Here is an 18,400-nt window from a genome sequence, read left to right as displayed (position 1 = left end):
AAATATATAAACAATTGTTCCAATATAATATACACATTAAAATAATAACGAAGAAAAAACGAAGAAATTGTAATTTTAACGAACAAGCATAATAGTTAATAAAATATAGAAACAATTATTGTTACAATAATATAAACACATTAAAATAATAATGAAGAAAATACGAAAAACTGCATTCTTAACAAAAATAATAATAAATAAAATATATAAACAATTGTCACAATATAAACACATTAAAATAATAACAAAGAAAATACGAAAAAATTGCATTTTTAACAAACATAATAGTTAATAAAATATATAAGAAATTGTTATAATACATGCACGTTAAAATAATAACGAAGAAAAAAATGTAAAACTGGATTTTTAACAAGCATAATAATAAATAAAATATATAAGAAATTGTTATAATATATGCACGTTAAAAAAATAACGAAGAAAAAAATGTAAAACTGGATTTTTAACAAGCATAATAATAAATAAAATATATAAGAAATTGTTATAATATATGCACGTTAAAAAAAATAACGTAGAAAAAATGAAAACTGAATTTTTAACAAGCAAAATAATAAATAAAATAAATAAACAATTGTTCCAATATAATATACACGTTAAAATAATAACGAAGAAAAAACGAAGAAATTGTAATTTTAACGAACAAGCATAATAGTTAAAAAAATATATAGACAATGTTTTCAACTCCAATTAAAGTTTCCGTAAAACGCCGTGATTGAGTTCAATTTACCATTAATAATATTTTGTTGAATTTCAACTTTTCCGAAATCTTGTGCCAAACGTAAACACTGAAATATTATAACATAAAGTTTAATGTATGTACCTAAGACCGTGATCATGCGAATTTTACTTCTGATAAATCGGTGTTTTTCGGCACGTGGAATGCGATATTTGGTGCAACAGTTTTGGCAAGTTTAAAAATATCGAAACCTCCTCCAAAATGATTTTGACACATCGACTTCAAACTATAAATTTTATTGATTGCATATCCGGGACCTCCCCACGGTGGAGACATAAACAATACATCTGCTTTTATGGTCCGATAAATCGAAAAAAAGTCGCCGACCATAAACTGGATTTTGTCCTCAACACCGCATATCTTAGCATTATGCCGTGCCAACTTGATCTTCTCCGGGTCGATGTCAATCGCTATAACTAAACACAAGTTATTAAAACATATACTGAATATTATGTTACATAATAATAATAATACCTTTTTTACATGTTTTGGCTAATTGAATGACATTACCACCTGCTCCACAAAAGGGATCTACCACTATGTTATTTGTACAACGCTTTGCAATGTGGTAGCTTAAGATATCGGGGCAAACCGAATAAAAGCTCTCTGTAAAATAAAATATGATTTAAAAATAAACTTAACACATTTCCTGTTCACTGATTAGTGGCTTGTGATTGCTAAAATATTAGCGACGAATAAAGTCAAGGAATATTTCAAAAAAGTATAAATACATATGTCTTTCCCACTTGTTTCTATAGATTTCAATACAAATATATTATTAAAAAAAAAAAAATTACATGAAAATATCATATTATGTGCAGTCAACGTGTTACATATAATATAATTTAATTACCTTCATCCAGTATAATGCCTTGATCGAAGTTTGAAAACAGCATGTATCTCATTTCCCAATATTTTTGAGGGATTGGTTTTTGTTGATAGTAATTCGGTTTTTTCGTATAGATTGATTGTTGTAAGTTAGTGTTGTTTTGAGTTATTGACTTTTGATAATGAATCTAAGAGAAAAATATAAAAAAAAATTATAAAATTATTATTTTTAAATTTAAAATATATTTTATACATAATTTTTGTTGTAATAATGCTTTTCCGGGAATTTTTGATAAAGTATTGAATTTTGATATCTTTCTTTTTGATTATATGCATCAGGATTACCAGTTAAATTCTAAAATATAACAAATAACGTTAAAAATTATTATTAAAAATCAAAATCAAAAAAAAAAAAAAATAATAATCAACTATTTATTTACAAACATTTTTTTTCCATAACTAATCTTAATAATATGTTATTATGTTATATTTTTTAAGTCTTTAAAGAATTGTATTCAAAATATAAACAACAAAGTATAATATTCGATTTATTAATTTTGTTACTTAACTTAAAAAGTTCTAAGTATTATAAATCTTAAAAAAATCATTGTATGATATGCATTAAGTTTCGGATATCATAATATTATTTAAAAAGTTGAAATTATTCTTAAATTTATCCACAAAATAGTTGTCAATTAATTGAATTATTAAATTTTACCCCAGAGTGCAACCGAGAAAAAGAAATGTTTAAAACTATTATTAAATTAAAAACTTATTTTATATACATTATATTTATTGTTTTTTTCTAGGAATTTCTCATAGATAATCGGCTTTTGATACTTTCCGTTTTGATTATATCCATTTTAAAACAAAAAAAAATAAAAAAAATAACGTTCACAATAATTGTTAAAAAACGGTTTAAATTTAAAAACAAATTATATAGAAATAATAATATTGGTAAGATACATTATTGTATTGTGATTTAAGATATCAATAAATATCGAACATTAAGTCAATCTCATAAACTATTATAATTATTTTTAATTTAATACAGCGAATAATATTATAAATAAATATATGTATTATAATATCCCTTGTAATCGGCCTGCCTGAGCAAGCTTTATACTGCACTTATAAATGTAGTATAACATAAACAATAATTGCATAATTTTAAATATTAAATTTGTTCTAAACTATTAATTTTCCATTAGAATACAGATTGCTACAATGTAAAAAATTATTGAAATGTAACACCTAATCTTAAGACTAACAATATAACTATGTAAAAAGACTAAATGATTATGGTTATGTGCTTAACACTCACCACTCATAATTTTTCTATAAGTATTTTATTTACAATTAACTCGAGACTTGTGATTTAATCTAAAATTAGTCGCTTAAATATTTTATTTAACGAGCAAATATGTATATTTACTTGTAGCGTTGTCGAAGTATAAGAATTTGAACCATATGCAGTATTAAACTGTTTATTAACATTAAAACATTTTATTTTTAATGGATAAACTGTACGAGTATACGCATCATCAAAAGTAGACAAAAAACCTAGATCCTCAAGAACTGAATTAATATTTTTTAAGTTATCGTCCAATCTCCTGTAACGAAAAAAAAAATTAATATATTGGTTTATTTAAAAAATGTATTGCACAGAATTTCAAATTGTAATTTTTATTTTTATTCTGTAATAGTGCAATATAAGTAATTAAATAGTATAGGTATTCAACAAAAATTTATTCAATTTTGATTTGTACCATGTAGCATACTTATTTATAACAATAATATAGTAAACAATATTCATATTATATATATATATATATATATATATGTATACTAATGTGACAATTTTCAACATAAATATTTTTTGTTGTACAGTAAATATTAAATAATTTAAAAATCTAATTATTTTATTATAGTTTGATCATTTTAGTATATTTTTTATTTTGATATTAATGAATTAAAAAATCGAATATAATGAATTTTTAACAATATATAATCATTTAATTAGTTCAATGAAATAGTTTAGTTTACCTAAATTAAAACAAAAGAAATTAATATTACTTACGTAATATGATTAATTTGTTCATCATCGCGAATAGCTGTGGTACATAATTTGTGTTTATTCGAATAGAAGTTATCACTAGAGGTATTATTTTCAACTAATGATTTGTTTCTAATTGGACGTCTATTATGCCTATAAAAACGTATGTAAAATTTAAAAATCAATTTTATATTTCTAGGGAAATAGGGTAATTGAGGGACTCTCTTCCTAGGTCCAAACCTATTAACTTTAAATAAATCCCCATTAAAATAATTTCTATCTAGCAAAAATAATAATTAGTAATAATTTAATATTTATATCAACAGAAAAACAAATATATCTAATATAAACATTTATTTTATTTTCAGAACTTGTATCTGAGCTGGAAAAAATTTTCTAATTTGACAGAAAAAGGTACTGGTGGAAAATAGAAAGTTCATTGTTGGCCGAAACAAACGACATTCGTGTTGGATAAAATACAAAAAATTGTTTTTTAATTCTTGTTAATAATATTTACTTTTTATTGGCCACAAAGTACGTGCACGCCAAAGTAATTTTTTTATCAAAAAATCTGCATTGGTTACGGCCGTATATCACTTCTACCATTTTTCCAGACCGAGTAGTATAATTTGGTTTTTTTAATAAATTAGTGTTTTTGATGGACGTCCATTTCGGAGTGTCGTTCATCGCTTTCGGATAATTCCGATTCATCGTTAGTATGGATCCGCTTTACAAATAATCTGTGTGTATAGAAGACAAAGATGTGTTCTTTTTTGCACAGACTCGTTTGCGATCTCAGTACTAGCGAAATGAAAATAGAGATGAAATGAAAATAAACATGAAATGAAAATAAATATGAATTGAAAATAAATATGAAATGACAATGAGAAATAAAAATATAAATTGCGTTAATAATGTTGTTTGTTGTTGTCGTCATGGGCGATATTATAATAATTAGAACTTGACAACCGTTCATTCAGCCAAATATAATTTTAACTATTTAAACTGCTTATAGTGTTAAGCCAGTGTATTATAATATTGATATGTGTTTGTTATTAATTATTATCGTAAGTGTTTCATGAATAAATATACTGTTCAAAGTTATTTTTCATTAAAAAAAAAAAATGTTTCAATTTCTGTAAGGATAACTTACGAGGAATCTTGTATTCAATATAGTCAAGTATCATCTATTATTTATTTTAATCCTGTAATAATATAATTATTTTACTTATAATCTAGTGTTCTACTATACTGTCTATACTTAATAGTGCCCTATACTGGCTAACGTTAGGCATTCGTTAGTTGCGCCGAATTTGGGACACTACCTGTATAATATTATATGTACATCAATTACGCTATAAAAAAATAACAGTTTAACCATATTATTATAAAACTGTCTGTTGATTTAATTTTAATAATTTTAATTTATATAAATAGTATGGTTAATATAGTTATTATAATTTACAATTCGTTGTTAGTTTGATATCGGAGTCCAAATGATTAGGCTAACCTAACCAAATGATCAACACAACTTATCTGTAACTCTATAAGTTCTAAAATCAATGGTAATAGAAATTAATATTGTACACAAAATATGTATTTTTGGGAATTCATCTTGATACTTTTTGATGCAATTGACAATATTGACATACAACATACGACATGTAGTACATCCAATTATTATATACCAGCGATTCTAAACTGTGCACCGCGGTTCCCTAGAGGTTCCGCGAGCACTATCTAAGGGCACCGTGGTCTACGTAAAATTGATTATCAATGAGTATTTTTTTTTGTTCTGTTTTTCGTGTTATTCACAGCAGGGCATCGTGGCTAAATTGGGTTCGAAAAAAGGCACCACGGAAAAAAAAAAGAATTTTTGGTAGTATCATCTTACATAACTCAATTTAAAACTTATATTTGAAATTTGGAAATGTATGCGCTATTTAAAGACATTTAACTTTTTTGTATTTAAGTAAACATTTTGAAAAATGTCTAAACAGTTAAATAGTTTTATATTGTATTTTCTTGACTATTTTGAGATCTGTATGATATATTACTAGATAATATAATATATGAATAAAAATAATAGTGTTCGGAAAAATAAACGGGTCCGCAAATTCCTAATGTCGACCGCAATTAGAATTGATGAACATACATGTATTTGCTGGCTTGTAATAAACAACGCTGTGCTCGTCGTCAGGGTGATTTTGCCACGGCGGCTACCGACGATATTCTAAACAAGTTTATTTGTCAATCATTATCGCAAGACGTGTATACACAACTGCACATTTATTCATTAAAAAATGGCTTCTCAATTCACCTATATCAACGCGTTCTTGGACTACGCGTTCCATGAGCTTCAAATCATCCAAGACCGTATCTCAGAAATCGAAAACATCATGATTGAAGTTGATAAGTCCACTAACGAGTCCGCTGATGAATCTGCCGACAAATCTGCCGACGAGTCCGCCGACAATCTGCCGACGATTCCGCCGAAAAGCCCGCTGATGAATCTTCCGACGAGTCCGCTGAATTAATGATTCGCGATATCGTCGAACATTTGTTGTCGTCGGTATGTGGACCGCCGGCTGGCGGGGACGCGCCGCCCGATGACGCGCTGCAGCAGGACGTCATCGATACCTCCTGCACACTAGGAACGCCTGCCGCAGTCGACGGAAACGGGCAATCAGACGACGGGAAAGTCGCGGAGGACCGGTGCGTGATCTCGGAGCCGGCCAAAGGACCGGAAGTCGGAAATAGTCTCGGCGAGATCGTGGGTTGCCTTCGCCAGGATGAGACGCCCGCGCAAAGCGCTCCGCACCGTTCGCGCCGTTTTGCCACGGCTTGGCGAAGCGTCAAGCGCTTTGTGTTGGGAGCGTGCTGCATTCGGCGTAGATAGCGTCCCAGAAAAATGGCCCCCTAGGCCGGAAACATCGGTCGCAAGATGATGACGACGACGAATTGTGGTGTGTGTGGGGGGGGGGGTACGAGAAAGTGCACGGACGGTGCTGGCGGTATGTCGCCCGAGCACATTCTCCGCGGTCACCTGCGGGCGCGAAGGGTTCGCGGCGGTCGCGCGCTCGCGGTCGCCGTGATGCGGTTGACCCTCTAGTGGTTGTGCGGGCACCCGGACGTCCGGGACGCGCGGAACGACGGAAGACGGCGACGCGGTGGCTAGTGATGGTACCGACGTGGGCAACGATTCCGCCCCGACGGTACCGACGACGACGGCGGCGGTGATGATGACGACTCGTTACGGCGGCGGCGGCGGCGGCGGCGGCGACTCAGGATTGGCGGGGTGAGTTTATATGTAGAGGAGTTAGGAACTCGGACATCAGCGACGCCGGACTCGCGGAAACTCGTGGTTTCAGGGTTCGGCGGCGCGTGTGACTCCGACGGTGGCGATCACCGGACGCGGCCGACGAGATCCTGTGGGAGGAAATCTAAGGAGAGTATTGGGACTGCGGCGCGCGTCGTGGCGCAGTCCGCCGACTCTTTTTCGTCCTGCGGAGCGATCCCGCCGGCTGGGTCCCGCCGCCGGTTCCGTAGCGCCGACTTATATAAGCTCTTCCCGTGTTCCGGTCACCGCCGGCAGTCGCCAGAATCGTCATTCGTCTCCACTGTACGTCGTAGCGCACGACATCGCGCCACTAGCACCACAATCGCCGTCAACCGTCGCTTCCGCGTGGCCTGAGCAGCCGAGCCTCGTCCTCCGCAATGGTCGACGCATCGCGCGCCCGAACAAACGGTCCCGCGACACTCGTCGTTTGCCCGCAGGACCGGTCGCGAGAATGTGCAAAGGTGACCAGTGGCCTTTATTTCGCGATATTTTGCACCGAATACGCCATCTCGTACCCCCCCCCCCCCCATCACATATCATCGATTTTTTTTGTGTCGTTTTGTCGTCCGATGTGTTTTTTTTATTGTTTTATTGTTGTGTTTCTGATTCGTGTATTTATATTTTTTTTTTTCAGTTTTTGTAATATGCCACTTTTGGCAACTTTTTTCAACTACACTTTCTATTTTTCTACACCTTATTAATTGTTTTATTTTCTTAAAGCTACATAATAGCAATTTTTTTCTGATGCCTTTATTTTTTTTTTTTATTTTTTATACTAAATTTTGTGCCACTTTGAGCCAACCAGTTTTTTTTTATCTGTATAATTATTTTGAAATTTAAAATGTGTTTATCTGCGTTAGTCAGTAAGCCACATTTTTTCCATTTATTAAAATTGTTAATAAAATGTCTCATTTGAATTAAAAATGTATTTTTTTTTTTATATATTGTCGAGGATATAATACTTAAATTTTTTTACCTAATTATCGAAATAATGACTAATAAAATCGTTAATATTTAATATTCATTTATACTTAACAGAAGATTCGTTAGTACATATAGAGTTACATGAATATGTTCGTGGTCGATGTATGGAACTGTATGTGATAAAAATACTATAAATACGTATTAAATAATATTTCAAAAATAGTTGATACATCGTAAACATAAAACGTATGCAGTGAATTGTAAATATTACACCAACGGATACAACAAGGATAGATATATAAACTAGGTACATATATGTATAACTGTATATAGATTGTAAACTTGTTATGTTGAAAATTAATTTTATTTGTCAGATCATACATATTATGATTAATAAATCAAATTAAAAATTGTATTTTATTTTTACATAGTTATGTTGAAAAATATATATTTTTTGAATGCATTTCGCAAGATGTTTGAATCCTAAAACCTTCTTGTATACAGCATACGTGCATGTAGTAATACCATAATTTCTACAATTATTAACTTTTATTTAAATTGTGCGTTTATCGGCGATTGCACTATTGGGGTTTCTACGGTTTCTTGTTATCCGTCACAGAATAACACGATACCGGTCCTGTGTTATCGCAAATGAATCGCGTATAAAAGGCCCGGCGAAACGACCAACATTGACATTCACTGTCTGTCCTCCGTCGTAGCAAGACCCACCCCGGGCAGACGCGATTAGGGGAGGCATCTGGTATCTATATTTTTTGATCATTAACATATTATGTTGCCTGCACATTACATTGCTTGTACTCGTATTATTAAATAGTCATTTTATTCATATCTATTCGCAGTTCAACATTTCCTTAGCTCAAGCTCTGGTATGCACAAACAAAATTTGACCTTGGCCTTGTTCCGTGGCCTAAATATGAGGTCTATTGTTATAAAACCATATGTTTTAATTTTATTTTTTTATCACATTAGTTCTACAAATTTCTTTATGGTATTATTTTGCTATTGAAATCTGACCATATTTTTTCAATATAATAATTTGACCGATTAAAAACAATTAAAACAGTCAAATTGTTTCTTATTGTTTTTTTATCTACTGAAGTATAATTTTGTGTTAAATAAATAACACTAATATTTTTTGATCTGGGTCTTATCTTATAGTATTATAATGAATCGTCATTATAGCCATCTATAATTATACGGTGTACCGGTCGGGTAAATTAAATACACTGAGATAAAATATGTAAATAACATATTATGTTAATATTTATTTTGAATATGATTGCAGCCGATAGGTAGCTGCCGGTGGTTTAACGCGGAAATGGCATAGATAATAGATTACACACACTAATGTTCATTAACTACTCATACAATGACACCGTTCAAAAATGCATGTAAAAATAACTGTCTAAATATTACCATAGAATACTATATTATATTACTCCTTAAAACATGGCTATGCTCCAACCCCTTTAAAACGGTTTACTATTTATTTAAAACTCAAACCTTTTGATAACGATACGGGGACTAGTGTCGTGGGACGTCGGCACTAACATACATCAGTATCATGACTTAAATATATTTATCAAATTATTCATTGTCTTTGCCAAATTTATTATGTCACTAGCAGCAACCCGGAGCTAGGTAATACTAGAATAATGCTAGGTCGTCATTTTATTTGATAAATAGAACAATTTTTCTAAAATTTTTCTATTTAATATGTTTTAATAATATGGAGTTGACGATAAAAATTATTTGTTAACATTAAAAGAAATTTATTTAACTATTATTTTAAAATGTTACGATCAAAAAGAGCAAAACTCATTACGGAATCTGAGAGATGTAAATTCGTAAGTATCTATTTATTTTATTACTATTGTATCAACATTTTACACTAATTTTTTGCTTTATTTTTATAAATTATTATTTTAAACAGGAATTATGTATTATATTTAAACCATTGGGAATTTTATGAAAGTCTACAATCCGGGGAGACTGATGACTAGTTATAACATTTTACTCTAATTTTTTACTTTATTTTTATGATTTATTATTTTAAATTGTAATTATGTTTTTATAACTATATACATATATTTAAATCAGTAGTAAAAGCATACTACTTGTTCCTACAACTATAATATTCCTTTTTTTAAATTATAATCTAAATACTATGTTAAAGTTTGTTAATTATTAGACTTGAATAGATAATTACAAGTTCCTGGTTGATAATGTTAAGTTATTTTAAGAATATTTAATTTAATTGTTATTAAATAATTTAATTAATAGAACAACTATGGTAAATTATGAAAATGTAATAATAATGATATACCCACTTTTATTTTATCAAATGTGCAGAGGTGGAACTAAGGGGTGGGGTGGATTCGGGGCGTAAAATTTTAGTAGGCGTAATTTTTTTGTGGGCCTTTATTTAATTTTTGATATTAGAAGTTAAAAACTATTTTTATTTCACATAATTTGTTTAAGATTTGGTGATGACCACGTTTATTGAAATGAAAAGCAAAAAATAAAACTATACACAGCGTAAAATAATTTAATGGTTAATATTCTATTATTAATTATTATTAGAGTGCGCAGCTGCGCGATCGGCGTACGTCGACGATCGACAGACGACAGTGCATATTACATAGAGACAGAATAATAATAAAAAGACAAGAATATTTTTATTTTTAAATAATTTTATTTGTAGGTAATTATTGAAGGCGGCTCGATATATTTTATTCCAAAACATGATTTTAATTCGTTTACAATAATCGGTTATGATAATAATAGGTATTCGTCGAAAAACAATATTTGTAATAAACTTGATATATTTGTGACTTACCAGCTATTTTCAACTCAAATATCGATTATATGATATAGAAACATAAATATTTGTTTATAATAAATAATATATCAAATCCATGGTTACAAAAAATATTATTATTTTAAAATCAGTTAAATTATTAATTTGATTAAATTATAATAAATAAAGGTAGGCAAGTGGGTATCGCTCTGCAGCTGTATAGTAGAGATGGAGAGTAAAATATATATAATATATATTATATTATTACCTATATTTAAATTGTAATATATCGTTATTTTACACAATTTTGTAAAAAAGTAAATTTCATACGCTCATAACATTTTTTCTATATTGATACTGGAATATTTTTTTTAGAGTTACTTGAAGGAAAACTATGGTTAATAACCTTGTATCGGGTTTTTTAATCTTAGGTATAAATCACAAAACTTTTACGAATTTTCAACTTCAAAGTTTTTTGCAAATTTTCGTGATTTTGATATATTTTGTAAACATTTGAACTTTTAATGATTATAAGCAAGTTTATATACAAGATGATTTTTTAAGCATGCTCTCCCCATTATTATGCTTAAATTATGCATGTATTCAGATTTTTATTTTTACATAAAAATCAACTTTGTTAAAAAACAACTTTATTTTATTTATACATTTAATGATGTAGCATTTTATAATACAGAAGTTTTGACTTTATGGAGTATTGGGGTGAATAATCTTCCATATTGTGGCTTTTGAATCAATTTAAATTATATTCATTGTTCCTCATTTGTTCCTATATTTTACTGCCAAAGTAAAAAGTTTTGGGTGGGCGAGGGATTTTTCAATTTTCTCCTTCCATTTAGCTTGATTTTGATTCCCCCCCCCCTATTAAACATCATGTCTAAGCCACTGTTATTGCATAATAATATCGTTATGAACTCGTGATGTTATTATACGGGTAAATGGATTATAATACGCCTATGCAACGCTGCAGCTTGTGCGACATATTGAATCGCACATAAAAATAGCGGTTTCCCGTATAAACTGTAGGTTTAATAATATTGATATTCGAGTAATAATATAATGACAACCGCGCGGCGGCTATAGAAGCTTGTCGATGAATTTTGTCGCTCAAATCGGACGGCAACGACGTGTTTAATTTTGTATTATTATTTTATCATTTTAATTAGGTATATAAAATTATCAAAAATTATTTTAGCAGTAGAATACAACCTCTTTATAATGGCACCTATAAGACAGAAATTTTATTCACAATACCCATATAACCTATATATCCTAAGTATTTTAGTCAAGTCTTTTTATAACAAATCCTTTATAAGAGAAAAATTAGTTAATTCAAAATAATTTTGATATAGAGTTTTTACTGTATAAAACTTAAATTACTTTGTACCTAATAACCGTATACATGATTAATATAGGTAAATCAATTTTAATACTTTTAAAAACATAGTTGTATATTCATACATATCATTTATATTAATCAATTACCTTTTGAATTTAGTGACGTTTTAACATTATGAATAATACATGTACAATGGTTGTAAATTGCCAAAGCTTGCTCTCGGCCAATTACCATAGGTGTGGGCACCGCCCCGGCAGAGGCAGCATATACTGCCCATGGACTTTCTTTAGAGCTACCAGGCCTGGAAAATATTAAATAATGGGCCTCGGTAAAATTATATTTCCACAAATGATTTTTTTTCATATTATGAATAATAAATATTAACTATAGTCTTGTGGAAAAATACACCTTTAGTGGCTTAGTACCTTACTGTACAACTTTTTATCCGAAAAACCAATAACCAATACAATTTTAATTTTTATACCCAATAGTAAAAAAAGTTCTATGGGCCAGTTTTAATGGTGAATTTGAAGAAAGGGCCGAATTAATCTTGCTGTACCAAATATAAAGCACTTACATAAATATCAATTTAAACAAACTTAAACAAATTATTTATAAAAAAAAAACTTACCGTTTTCATGTATAATGATAAATTTGATAATATACCTAATACCTAGGTGTGTGTTTATATAATATGTAGTTCATTACAAAATGGAAGTAATTGTGTAAATATAAAAACAAAATTTTTAATAACTATATAAATGTTAACTTTTTATTTCTTCATCATCAAAGTCAAAAGCATTCCTTTCGTCTTGATCATTTTTACACCACTGAAATCTAATTCATCATCACTCAACTATACTTGTACAAAAGTACAAGTATACTGAAAACAATTTGGTTTAACTATACTTATTAACTTTGGTTAAGCAAAGCTTAGAGTTGAAGCCTTGCAGCCTTGTATACAACAAATTGCAATATAAATAAGCATGATTATGTTTAAGATATATATATATATATATTTAGAATAACCACATAAATGTAAGCGTATTGTAATAGTTATACATTTGTCTATTGATATAGCAAGTAATTATAAAAATATATTGTCTATAAGTACCTAAATATTATAAATTTGTGAAAAGAATGACGGTATATTATAGATTATGCGATACCAGGGACTGGAACCTTAATGATTTTTCCGGTTCCGGTTTCGGTTAGGTTCCTAAAAAATGAAAAATACGTTTCCTATTTTGGTTTTATACATCTGTCAAAAAAAAAAATTGGTTGTGTCGATTTTTTAAAAATATTATAAAATATTAGTAGTGTCAAATGGCATCAATTATGACAGGTCAATACCAATTTTCAACCAGTTATCCTACTAATTGTTTAGGTTAAAGAAAAAGACTAAAAAGTAAAACAATTACTCAACACTATTAATGTTATGTACATTAATCATAACCTTGTTTAAAATAACCCTTTTTGTTTTTTTTTAATTTTTATACCTAGTTTATACTTTAATTGTTATGTAATATATGGATTATTTACTAATTACCACTTATTGTATCAATATTCGGTATTTCAAATTTTAAAAAATCACCAACTTTTAGTTATTATCATCACACACTATATCTATAGTATATTATTTACTCTATTAAAAACCGAAACTATTCGTAAAAAACCTTTACAAAAAAGTAACGGTTTCGGTAAGGTTCCGGTTTTTAAATTAAATTAAATTAGGGTTTCGATGAGGTTCCGGTTCCAAAACTGGTTCTTTTCAGTACGGTTCCAGTCCCTGTGCGATACACAATATCTTGTTTATCTACACATAATTTTTCTAACGTTTCAAAAGTAACTGTATGTATTATAATATATATTCTGAATAATATTGGGAGTATTAAAAATGTCGAGGTTAATTGAATTTGTAAATTTAATATATTAATTTAATATTTTAAATAATAATAAAACAAAAAGTCTTATAAATAATTATAAAGGTATAGCCTTCCTTCGGCAATCGAACTTCCCAAATCGGTTTTGCGATAACGTGGATAATCAAGAACATTCGAACTCTCTTTCTTATGCCGATAAATGCGACAAGCTGGGCTTTTGTGCTGTGTCCGGTCGACAGTGTTTTTCTGCTCGTTGGTACTAATGCACAACGGCCCGAGCGTTATTTCTTTTGCCGTCGGCCTTTTTCGAACTGTTGTGAGTGTCGTTTTACTCAGCATCCACATTCATCGCTCCGACACCCGTCATTGAGCATGTGCGTGGTCCGTCACCACATCATCCACCACCACAATCAGGTGACTTAATCGTCTACATCAGCACATGGTTCTATCAACGGAACCAAACGAACACCTGTAGTTAATTATATTTCATAATTCGTCCGCCTCTTATTGTGACAACGAGTGTGTTGCATTGACTGTACGTTTTCGTGAGTTGCTAACTGACACGTCGTTGCATTGCGCCCTCGTAATAATTAGTGTGTTATAAATCGTCGGTGCGTGTGCAATACATATTATACATAATACATATGTATATATATATATACGGCACCCATCAAGCCGCCGCCGACTTACCGATACACTAATAGGTATAGAACAAATCTTTCATCTCTCATAATAATAGGCATTACATTTATTATACATATAGCCATACATATATATATTATACCCGAATGAAAAGTATAAAAATTTTTTAAGATCATAGTAATTGTAAAATTGGGATGGCGGGGAGAGGGGGCAAGGCTGGTAGCGTAGACGATAAGGGGTACTAAAAGTGTTCGGACGGAGGTCAACTGGTGGCTTCCGGATTTGCAATCGGCGCAGGAACCATGGCAAGCATATGTTGCTCTTTTTCCAATTGTTTCCTGGCCTTTTTCTTGTCCTTTAGTTTCTGCAAGTTTTTACGAATTCGCGCCTGCTGCGCCTCCGTTTTCATTTTTTGAACCTGTACAGTTGTGCATGGTTCTCCCGACGCCATGGTTACCTCTATTAGCGCATCAGGCGTTTGATGCAGGAGAAGTTCGCCGTCTGGTTGCCTTGATGAATTTTGAATGTCCATTGTACGTTCTTTCCAGTCCCGACGGTACACGGAAACCCATACTGGGTTACGGAGAAGTTCTTCAATGGGCATCCTATTTATCTCGGCTTCCGACTGCGTACATAAATATCAATTTAAACAAACTTAAACAAATTATTTATAAAAAAAAAATTTACCGTTTTCATGTATAATGATCAATTTGATAATATACCTAATACCTAGGTGTGTGTTTATATAATATGTAGTTCATTACAAAATGGAATAATTGTGTAAATATAAAAACAAAATTTTTAATAACTATATAAATGTTAACTTTCTATTTCTTCATCATCAAAGTCAAAAGCATTCCTTTCGTCTTGATCATTTTTTACATCACTGAAATCTAATTCATCATCACTCCAATCCCAATTAACAAACAATAAATTGTTAATTGTATCATCTAATTTTTCCATGTCTAATATTAAAATGATGTATTTATTATAAATTACGATAAGTGCATTTACAACAATAATATTGATTATTTCAATTATTTGCAAAAAATAACCTACCTACTTTATATGAATCTTAACTGTACACTGTTGTAATTTTACAACACGTCTTAAAAAGAGCTCAAAAAATTCTCAATATCAATATCTGACTTGAAAAAATGTAAAGCAAAAAAAAAAAGAACGAGAAAATTTATAAGTTTAGATGAACACGACGGTTTCTAACACAACGACAACAGGCTTCCTTGTTTTAACACAGGTTGCAGGACTGTTGATACATATATGGGTAGTCTATTCAAACGATGGAACGGACTCCCGCAAGTGACGAAACATAAATATTAGATATTAGGACAAAGTATTATAAGATGTATATATATATATATATATTTATTTAGTACAAATAAGACATTCCTAGCCATAGGCCTATCTATATCTATGGATGTTTAGGCAAATTACAATATAATTTTAGCATAATTGACGTAAGGATTATAAATATTTTTATATAAGAACTAAGGGATAAATATATCTAAAATATATGTATATTACTATTACAATATTTATGTAAAAAAAAAGGGCGAGAGATACACACAAATAATTAATTATAAAGAGAAAGAGTGTTCATAAATTATAAAAAAAAAACAAGGTTAAAAATTAAGTGATTGAAATTTTACAATAATATCAACATAAAAAACAAAACAAGATGTTGACATCTGCAAAATATTACGTAGATTAAATTATTCATACATTATAATCAGATACTGATAATTTAGACAACAGGTATAAGACACTCAGCACTCACTTGATAAAAAATTATGTAACATGCCTGTGATCGCATTTTTGAGTAAAAAAAAAAGAAAATTTTAATAAATATACATATAGATATATTATACACTGAAGTGCAGTCTGTGCACAAACATATCATGTCAATATCAGTCATCACAATATCATAGTGGTGTATTCAAATTATAGTAAAATTTCAATCAATTAACAAAAAACTAACCTTAAACATATGATAATAAAATAAAATCATTGTTAAATAAAAAACGATTCATATTGTAATTTTGTCTCCATCATAAGTTAGAATAGTTTTTATCCCGATTAATGACTTCAATATATTACCTCTTTATTATGTTTAGGGCTTTGCGATTATTTAATCGATTATTTGAATAATAGATATTAGATTGTTTATAAATGCTAAACAATACTCAGCAAATGAGCTGAGACAACAAAATGTATTAGATACCTATTAAAGAGTATCGGAATTTGAGAAAAAGTGACTCTTCTGAAAGTCACGGTACGTATAAAGTACTGTGATCAGAGAACGAATTTATGTGTTTTAATAAAGATATACTGTTGAATTTATATTTTGTTTGTGTTTATTTAAAGTTTATTTTACGTTAGTAGCGTTAGTATATAAACGACATTACGAACATAACAAACTGTTATTACTATTAAGCAGTAAGCACTATTACTTTTTTTGTAAAGCACTGTTCACACGGCCATGTACGGCAGAAGAAGGAATGGGCGACTGTGATAATCTGCCGCACCGATGAGCTGGCGTAGGCGATAGGCACCTAAAAAAAATATTGAAATAAATTGCTATTCGATCAAATAGGAAAACTTAAAAAGATGTGTTACAATAATAAACTACAATAATTTCTGACGATTTAGTACGCACCGACTAGTGTTGCTTAAAATGTATATAAATAAATAGTACTTATAATATCTATATACCTATACGACTAAATAATATGTACGCAATAATAATATAAATAAATAAATGAGACAATTAACAATAACGAGCGCAGTATTTTTTAACTGGCCGATTTCGTTACATCATCTAAATTCGATATATTTAGACAACATGAACTGTTATTATTTTTTTGATTGGAATATTCGTTAAATACACCTAGAAACCGATGATTAATATAATTACTATTATATTTAATTATAATTTTAATAACATATTATATGATATATAGTATACAATGTACATACATGATTCAATGTTTTTGCGTACGGCGGAGAAAGCCTAATGTTATTTTTGTTTTAATTCATAAATTAATAACGGTAGAGACTGGAAATTTTCGCGAAATATTTGTATTATCATCTTCAAAACTCAATTTCGCTATTTAAAGACATTTAACTTTTTTATATTTAAGTAAAACATTTTGAAAAATGTCTAAAAGGTTATACCATTTTTTTTAAATATTAAAATTACCTTTAGCACAATTGTCTTTTACAGTCGTTTGAAATTCAAAAGTCTATTACACGCTGTAACATGACATATTATATATTATACATAGAAAAATGACTAAAATACATTACAAGTGCAACGTAGATAATTAAATACATATTCATGGTCAAATTGATTATAGGCATACATAATGTCACAGTTTGATAACATTTCATAGTAATGTAAAAGTTTAAACTTATAATTCACATTAGCATATAATATTATAAAAATAAAAATGTGTATACCGTTATTTATATTGTACTTTCTTGACTATTTTGAGATCTGTATGATATATTACTATATAATATAATATATCAATAAAAATAATAGTGTTCGGAAAAATAAACGGGCCCGCAAAATCCTAATGTCGACCGTGATTACTGATTAGAATTGATCAACATACAGGTATTTCCTGGTTTGTAATAAACAACGCTGTACTCGTCGTCCAGACCATTTTCGAAATCATCTGTCACGGCGGTAAGCGAAGATATTCTTAACATGTTTATTTTTCATTTTGTCTATCTAAATTCAAGACGTGTACAACTTGCACGGCTGCACAATTC

The 18,400-nt window shown here is 30.0% G+C and overlaps 1 protein-coding gene across 1 annotated transcript; it reads right to left on the bottom strand.

The window, feature by feature from the left end:
- Window positions 1–695: 695 nt before the first annotated feature.
- Window positions 696–4,349, bottom strand: LOC113555157. Its single transcript, XM_026959508.1, has 8 exons — window positions 4,156–4,349; window positions 3,663–3,791; window positions 3,018–3,195; window positions 1,836–1,937; window positions 1,608–1,770; window positions 1,229–1,360; window positions 866–1,170; window positions 696–803 (listed from the first exon to the last, which is right to left on the bottom strand). The coding sequence occupies exons 1-8, from the start codon at window positions 4,347–4,349 to the stop codon at window positions 696–698; spliced, it is 1,311 nt and encodes a 436-aa protein (XP_026815309.1).
- Window positions 4,350–18,400: the final 14,051 nt, after the last annotated feature.

The sequence above is a fragment of the Rhopalosiphum maidis genome, chromosome 2 (assembly GCF_003676215.2).
Source record: "Rhopalosiphum maidis isolate BTI-1 chromosome 2, ASM367621v3, whole genome shotgun sequence".
Taxonomy (NCBI): Eukaryota; Metazoa; Arthropoda; class Insecta; order Hemiptera; family Aphididae; genus Rhopalosiphum; species Rhopalosiphum maidis.
This window is presented reverse-complemented; position numbering and strand designations above follow the sequence as displayed.

Coding starts and splice junctions, on each gene's coding strand:
- LOC113555157 (XM_026959508.1), bottom strand. CDS start 4,349: ATGAATCGGAATTATCCGAAAGCGATGAACGACACTCCGAAATGGACG. Junction 1,938..3,017: donor ATACTTCGACAACGCTACAA/GTAAATATACAT, acceptor GTTATATTTTAG/AATTTAACTGGTAATCCTGA. Junction 1,771..1,835: donor ATTATTACAACAAAAATTAT/GTATAAAATATA, acceptor TTTTTCTCTTAG/ATTCATTATCAAAAGTCAAT.